Raw genomic sequence first — 7,893 nt, 5'->3', positions numbered from 1 at the left:
AGTCATGATGAGGACGTGAAAGGCTTCGGAGGAGTACATCTATTCACAAGGGTACTTGTCCTTTAGACGTAGGAAATATTTGACACAAGTCTCATTTGAGATCTCCTTCCACAAGTTCTCACCTGTGAGCTTCCTACACTTGCGAGTCTTTGATACCATGTTAAAAAATTGGGGGGAGGTTGCTTGCTGTAGCAAAAACTCCCACAGTAGTAGAAGATTGTGTAATTTTTTGACCAAAGATCACATAGTGCTAAGCTATATCTCGCTCCTTTACTTAATGTGTATAGAAGTGAATATAAATAGCTACAAATAATTATTGAACTATGCACATGAGAGTAGAAAAACAATAAATATGTATTGCTCCAAAGATGAACACAAATTTGTAAAAGGTGTGCAGAGTGTGCCACCATCTTAACAGCTAAGGTGTTGCCTAGATGTGGATGCTTGGCACTACAAATTGCTCTCATACCTCTTCTTGGCACCTTCAAAACAATGTCATATTGTGTGCTCTTGGTGGGCTAAGTAATGATACCCTTCTAGAGATTCCTTATTGCTTCTCTTCTTAATGAATTCCTGCGGGCTCAGTCCTCCACCAACCTCCGATCTACTTGCTTTTGTAACTATAGCCAATAGGTCATGTAAACCCTTTGCAATGTACTAGTCTTTACCTTGGAAGATAATTGGCAGGCTGAACTTCTTGGGATGGTGATTCCAGTCCACTTTGCTACCCTGGTAAACAACTAGTAGTGGGGGTTTTGGTGAATGATCATCTATACCCTTAAGGGGCCTTTTTATACCCTAGGGGACCTACAAACTTGGTTCACCTATGACAGACTAGTTGACTAGCCTGTTAGCTAGTCCCAAAGTAGGTCGACCTAGTCTAACCTTCCCTTGGACAATTGACTAGTCTTGGCCACCATCTACTGCACATGTTGTGGCCACGTACTTGCTCTAGTCTACTGTTATGGACATGTACAACCTTCATACAACTCTACAGGAGCCGCTATAGTAGCCTTGCTCATTGTAGATTCCATATCTTCTTAGATTTGTCCTCGTGACAATCCAAATGTACTCTCTTCTGTGTTGATGGTCTAAAGAGTGTCTCTAAGTGGTATGTTGTGTGGGAAGCAATAGTTTTGGCTTGACAAATGCAAGGTGTGCCCCTCAATCTTTTGAGGGAGCTAGTCGAGGGGGATGGTTTGCAATGGTTTTCCTCCAATCTATGCATTAATGGTTGCATGATTTTACAACCATCTTTCACTCTCAATGGGTAAGGTTGCTAGTTGGGACCTTGCAATAAGCCCTACATTCGTTATAGAACCTAGAAGTATGGAGCCCCCGCCCCCCCCCACCAAAAGAGTCAATACCTTGGGCCCTTGGTCAAGAGTTGGCCTAGGGCTTGCCAAGGACCAAAGGTTGGTAGGCATTCGCACAGTTGAGTTGGCTACTCGCTTCAAATCCTGTGGGATGTCTTCAGCATATGTCGCAGGGCAAGATGTCCCCTTAAAGTAGACCATGGGGCTGTGAGCGAGCGTGTGAGTGTGAAAAAAAAAGAAAAGATTAGTTTAGTGCTCACAAAAAATTTGCAAAATATGTACAGTGAACCTCTAACATTTTCATGTTTGCTTGTAAAAATTATTGTAGTTATAGTCTAGCTTAATAATGTGCAAATTCTCAAGAAAAACTTTCATGCCTCCTTTTGATAATGTTGCAAGGTCGAAGTATAGACTCGTGAGTTGCTACTTCTCCTTCATTTAAGTTTAATCTTTTGCTATGGAGAGTGATAGTATGCAAGCTAGTGGTTAGAGACAAGCTGTCCAAGTGGAATCAGAAGACCTCACCTTTATGCCCGTTATGCAAGATTAAGAAGGAATCTCACTTGCATCTGTTGTGGGATTGTGTGGTAACTAAAAGTTTAAGGTGGAAATTTTGTAAATAGTTGGAAGGTTTCTCTATTTTTATCCAATCCACCTGGAGAAATGCTGTTATCGGTGATAAAGGAAGATTGAATGATGCGTTGTTTAGTGTTTGGTAGCTTATTAGAGCTGATATTACCAGCCATATTTGGAAGCATATGAATGTAGTGGTGTTTAACAGAGGTTTCAGTGCCTCGCTTTAGCATGAAGAGATAATTGCAGATATGATTAGTTTACTAAAGTTTGGCATCATCCCTATGCCTTGGTGGCTAAGGTCATCTCAGATCGCCAGTCTCTTTTGAGATACCTCCTCGTATGGTGCTCCCCCTCTTTTTTGATTTTGGCCTACTTGAGGAGGGGAAAGGCTTAGTGATGATTTTCTCCTCAAAGGGAATTGCATCCATTGGTTGATGCTCAACTTGCTATTTTCATTCCCACTTATCCCCCCCCCCCCCCCCCCCCCTCTCTCTCTCCTCCCTAGTCCCTAACCCCACACCCGCATCATTTATGATGCATCTTCAAAAATTGCTCCACCAACCTTTTGGGCAGTCACGGGACACCCTGCGAGCATTCTACTTCGGGCCGGAGTTCTTGCCTTGCATTTGATTTTGTGGTCGGCAGGCCGATGGAATGTACAATCATCTTGTGTCAACGTTTCTAGCCAAAAAAGAAGAAGAAAGAATGAACTTTCAAAAATTTGAAATCCAAAGGGGTGTGATTTGTTTGGAAAAAAACGTTTAAAAAATGTTGAAACCCAAAGTTGTATGATTTGTTTGAGAAAAAAGGTTTTCTGTGTGAACACAGTGGGCGGGCACTATAAATTCAGCTAAAGGTGGGATGAATTGGAAGTCTTGGATCTGATGATATGATGAAAGGTATGCTGATGTTTTTCTTGGGCTTCGGCGAGGATGCCTTTAGAAATCGAAGTTGTCTGCTGTCATTCTCCCTCTACGATCGACTCTGGTAAGCACCACCTCCAGTTTCATAGCCCTTCTTGTATTGATTGCTTTAAGCCTACTTCGACAGATGAACTTTTGCACTTTAATCATTCATTAGCAATTCCTCAAATCCGGGAATCCCTTGCATCCACGCATGGACATTGGAAGAAACAACGTTGGCAGATCCCTTTTCACCACTGCAAACCTGTAAGCCTCCCTTTGAAGCTTGCCCTCGATCACCTGGAAACATGCACCGACTTTGCTTCGCTCCGGCAGCAATGCACCCGTGAAAAGTCCTTACCTGAAGCTAAATGCCTGCATGCCCGCATTGTCAGATGTGGTTATGAGTGTAACACTTTCCTAGCTAACCTTCTTATCCAGATCTATGGAAATTGTGGAAGCCTTGGTGATGCATTATGCCTTTTCAACAAGTTACCCCAGCTGAATTTATACTCATGGAATATACTTATAAAGATATGTTCCCGGAATGGGAGTATGAACATTGCAAAGACAGCGTTTAGTCAAATGCCTCAACGCGACGTCATCACTTGGAATTGCATGATCTCTGCATGTTCCCAGAATGGTTATAGCAAAGAGGCCTTTGACATTTTTTGTCGAATGAAGGCTGAAAATATGAAGCCAGATCATGTCACTTTCATCTGTATTCTCGATGCATGTGCCGGATTGGTAGCTATGTCTGAGGGTTATGAGATTCATGCTGCCATTATTGATGCAGGACTGGATCAAGACGTTGTCGTTGTGAACGGTCTGATCACTATGTATGGCAAGCGTGGGAGCTTGGATGATGCTCAACTTGTGTTTGGCAAACTGACTGACCGGACTGTAATATCTTGGAATGCGATGATTACAGCATGTGCTAATAATGGACATGACAAAGAGGCTCTGATGCTCTTTCAACAAATGCGGATTGAGGATGTTAAGCCAGATGGGATCACTTACATTTGTGCCCTGGACGCCTGCAGCAATTTAGGAGCCCTAGAAGAGGGTCAGGAAATTCATTCAAGTATCGTCGATAGTGCTTTTGAGTCGGACATTGTAGTGGGGACTGCCCTCGTCAATATGTATGGCAACTGCAGGAGCCTGGAGAATGCAAGGGCTGTATTCTTGAAAATGCCCAAGCGCAATATATTTTCTTGGAATGCCATGATTTCAGCATTGACTCGGAATGGGCATGGCAAGGAGGCTCTGGATGTCTTTTACTATATGCAGCCTGCAGGTGTCAGGCCAGACAAGATCACATTCGTCTGCTTGTTTGAGGCTTTTTCCAACGCAGGAGCCCTGGGAGATGGTGCGAAGATACATGCAGTCCTTGTTGAGGCAGAATTCGAAGCAGATATTGTTGCCACAACTGCCCTGATCAATATGTATGGAAAGTGTGGCAGTCTGGATGATGCAAGGGCTGTTTTTGAAACACTCACAGAGCGAAATGTGGTCTCATGGAATGCCATGATTACGGCTTGTGCCCAGAATGAGCAGGGAAAGGAGGCTTTGGAACTCTTTCATCACATGCAGTCAGAAGGCGTTGATCCAAGCAAGGTCACCTTCATCTGCATACTTCATGCATGTGCCATGCTGGCTGCCCTGGTAGAGGGCCAGAAAGTGCATGCTAGTATTCGTGACAGGGGATATGAAGCTGATGTTGTTGTAGGAACTGCTCTCATCAGCATGTATGGAAAGTGTGGGAGTTTGGCTGATGCAAGGATAATGTTTAACAAAGTGGTGCAGCGCAATGTGATCTCCTGGAATGCCATGATCACAGTATGTGCTGACAATGGGCATGGCAAGGAAGCCATAGAACTCTTTGATCAAATGCGGCTTGAAGGTGTCGAGCCAAACGATGTTACTTTCCTTAGTCTTCTTACTGCATGCAGTCATGGAGGCTTGGTTGATGAGGGTATCTGTCTGTTCAATCATATGACGAGTGACCATGGTATAAAACCTAGAGTTGAGCATTATGGATGTTTAATTGACCTTCTTGGGCGGATCGGACAATTGGATGAAGCAGAGGATTTGATTAGTACTATGGAACTAGAGCATATCGCTCCAGCCTGGTTGAAGGTGCTTGGTGCATGCAGGATTCATGGTGATGTGAATCGTGGACTACGTGTTGCAAACCAAGTCATGGAGCTGGATTCAAAGAGTTCTGCCCCATATGTATTGCTATCAAATATCTATGCTGCAGCTGGAAGGTGGATGGATGTATCAAAGGTGAGAAAGGCCATGCGTGACAGTGGTCTGAAGAAGCAGCCTGGGTACAGCTGTATCGAGGTCAATAACAAGGTTCATGAATTTATCGTTGGAGATAGGTATTATCCTCTGAAGGAAGAAATATATGCAGAATTGCAGAGTTTGAACAGACACATGAAGGAAGCAGGATATGTTCCCGACACTAAATCAGTGCTGCGTCGCATGGAAAAAGAAGAGGAAGAACAAATTCTTGGCTACCATTCGGAGAAACTAGCTATTGCTTTTGGCCTTATTTCCACCCCTCCTGGAACACCCTTACTTATTACTAAGAACCTGCGTGTATGCCCGGACTGTCACTCTGCTACAAAGTTCATCTCCAAAATTGCTCAGCGACGAATAGTTGTGAGGGACATGAATCGTTTCCATCACTTTGAGCATGGAATATGCTCATGTGGGGATTTTTGGTAAAGCTTCGAACATGCAAGGCTGTTCATAATTATTGCAAGGTACATTCAAGTTTTGTCTAATGACTCAAGTGGAATTTTTGGTCCAACCATTGGTGCAGTGAAAAGATTTTGTCAGAGAGTTTACTAATGATGAATAATATTCTTTTTGAATTCACTAATAATGAGTTCAATTGACTGACATAGCTTTTCTCTGGCCAGCTGTGTTGGCTTGTTGACTGGATGATCAGGCTGTACAAAGGGGGCATGAGGGATCCCCTGCCCAATCTATTTATGGCTGGCTTGGGGATCAGGTCAACAACTGGAGCATTGCACACGATGATCTTGTGGGCATTTGTTCTGTTTGTACATGGGTGCGGATTCGTTTCATAATCTGAGCAGTTTCTGTCAAGTGATTTCTGCTGGTCTGCCAACAACTCAGGATATGCAAGATTAGATATAGATACTTCCAGCATATATATATATATAGCTTGGGTTGCGCGGATTTCCATCTGTTACCAACCTGTAGCCCTCTTTCCTCTCTTAAAAGTTTGGGATCCCTGCAAGAGTCCCCAGCAAAGGTCCTGTAAAGACTTATTATGGCTTTATTAGAAATCATATTAGTTGCTGCCATGTGCTGCCATGCCCTATATGAAGATCAAGTTTCACGCCAGGATGGGTAAATGGCATGTTGCAGTAGGTTACAGTTTTGATGGCAGGTGAACAGCAAGATGTAAGCGTTAGTGTAAAGGTGTCAAAGAGTTTCACACGGCTGTCATTTGCCCAGCTCTGTTCAGTCACAGGTCAGTACACTTCCCTACAGAAAGCTGGAACCATGGAAAGGCCACCCTGTGGAGCAACTTAGTTTAAGGAGTTCATATATTGAGGCAAGGACTCGTCAACAGAATGAGAGCCTTCTGAAGATTGATTTCATGTGGGGTATTATCAGGTATGTTCTACGAGGTGGTCATTTACATTACATTTCTGCCTACTCTAATGGGTGTAGTTTGATTTCTTAGTCATTTGACAATGTTCTTGCCACATGTTTTTGGTTGGAATTTTCAGTTGTCTTCGGGATGTCAGAAGACATAGAACCGAAGCTCATGAGAGATGAAGGCTGAAATGAATTTCGTATGGTATTGAAGCAACAACAGGGACTTAATTTAGCCATTGAAGTACAAGACATGTATCTTGTACAGCAAACACGAGGCATGTATATTGTTGTTGTACTATGTAGAAGAGGTAGAGAGTCTTCTTGATCTGAATGATGTTGAAAATGAAGGTAGAATTTCTAAGATGTATGTGTTGTATACATCGTGGATACATCGTACATATCCATGGCTAACTTAAACTAACCATAGTTAATCTCACTCTCTCACTCTGATTAGGTTGCCCAAGAGAAAAGAACGAGGAAGCTAAGCATCATTGTCTTCTTCATCCAAAAGATTAATATATTGAAAGAGACACCTTAGCCTAAGATGCTTAAGCATGATGTATCTGAAAAATAGAAGCCAAGCTTGTCGCACGCGATGGAGGATGCGTACTCTACAAGCCCCATTGGTGCAAACCTCTTTCACACGACTTGGAGAAAGACCCCTTCATTTGGTTATAAAAGGAGGGGCTATTCCTTGATGTGACACGCTCACTCTTGTATAGCCACCATGCTCTAGTATATTGCCTTAATTGGAAATATCTTTTTCTCCTTTGATGTCTATATCTTTCCCTCTCTCTCTTTCTTCTTTGTTACCCATGCTCCTTTCCCATTGATGCTTATACCATTCATTCTCACTTCACTCCTCCTTCCTCTCCTTTCCATTGTCCCCTCTCCATGTCGCCGCTTCTCCAACCCCTTTCTCTCTCTCTTCCTATTGGTTGTGGAGTAGAAAGATCTGTTGCGCTTTTTGCTTTGTGTTAGGTTTTGAGATCCTTCACAGAAATGGTGTGGCTACTCGGATGAAGTCTTCACGGCAAAGATTGTCTCGCTACCAACACTCACGTTGGTTGTGTATCAATAACTTTCATTGTTAAATTGTCGTCTTTGTCCTTCTCTCTTCCACAAAAAAAAAGGGTTTCTCTCTCTTTTCTTTTCGCTTTCGACTCCCTTCATATTTGCTCTACCTTTTCCTCTCTTTGCGTCACTCCTCTATTGGTCCCTGATTATTGCCACCACCACCTAGCATTGACCCGCGGCTGAAAGGGGTTGCGATGAAGAGGATTGAATGCTTCCTATCTATGCATAAGTTAGAGTGTAGATCCGAGGTGCTCACTGCGTAGAGCATGATTTGCTTATTAATTTTGCTTTTTGGACCACTGCAAAATCCTCTCTGGGTTAAAAGTTATGGCCATTTGAAATATGCGTCAAATCTTGTCCAAGGTAGTAGTCAAAAT

General features: G+C 43.0%; 1 protein-coding gene across 3 annotated transcripts; it reads left to right on the top strand.

Annotated features, from left to right (window-relative positions):
• The first annotated feature begins 2,748 nt into the window (after positions 1 to 2,748).
• Positions 2,749 to 6,964, top strand: LOC147888086 (pentatricopeptide repeat-containing protein CRR2, chloroplastic-like). 3 transcript variants are annotated; one of them, XR_015543157.1, is made up of 4 exons: positions 2,749 to 2,879; positions 3,726 to 5,568; positions 5,728 to 6,454; positions 6,571 to 6,964. XR_015543157.1 is itself a non-coding variant. In XM_087393871.1 (2 exons), exon 1 carries the CDS (start codon positions 2,825 to 2,827, stop codon positions 5,528 to 5,530), a length of 2,706 nt encoding a protein of 901 aa, XP_087249997.1. In that variant the 5' UTR covers positions 2,749 to 2,824; the 3' UTR covers positions 5,531 to 5,568; positions 5,728 to 6,964. The 3 variants fall into 3 exon arrangements, 1 of the variants encoding a protein (XP_087249997.1); XR_015543156.1 differs by having other exon boundaries at positions 2,749 to 5,568; XM_087393871.1 differs by having other exon boundaries at positions 2,749 to 5,568; positions 5,728 to 6,964.
• The last annotated feature ends 929 nt before the right edge of the window (positions 6,965 to 7,893 follow it).

Source organism: Dipteris shenzhenensis, chromosome 22 (genome assembly GCF_047967505.1).
Source record: "Dipteris shenzhenensis isolate YYH24624 ecotype China chromosome 22, Dip_SZ_1.0, whole genome shotgun sequence".
Taxonomy (NCBI): Eukaryota; Viridiplantae; Streptophyta; class Polypodiopsida; order Gleicheniales; family Dipteridaceae; genus Dipteris; species Dipteris shenzhenensis.
This window is presented reverse-complemented; position numbering and strand designations above follow the sequence as displayed.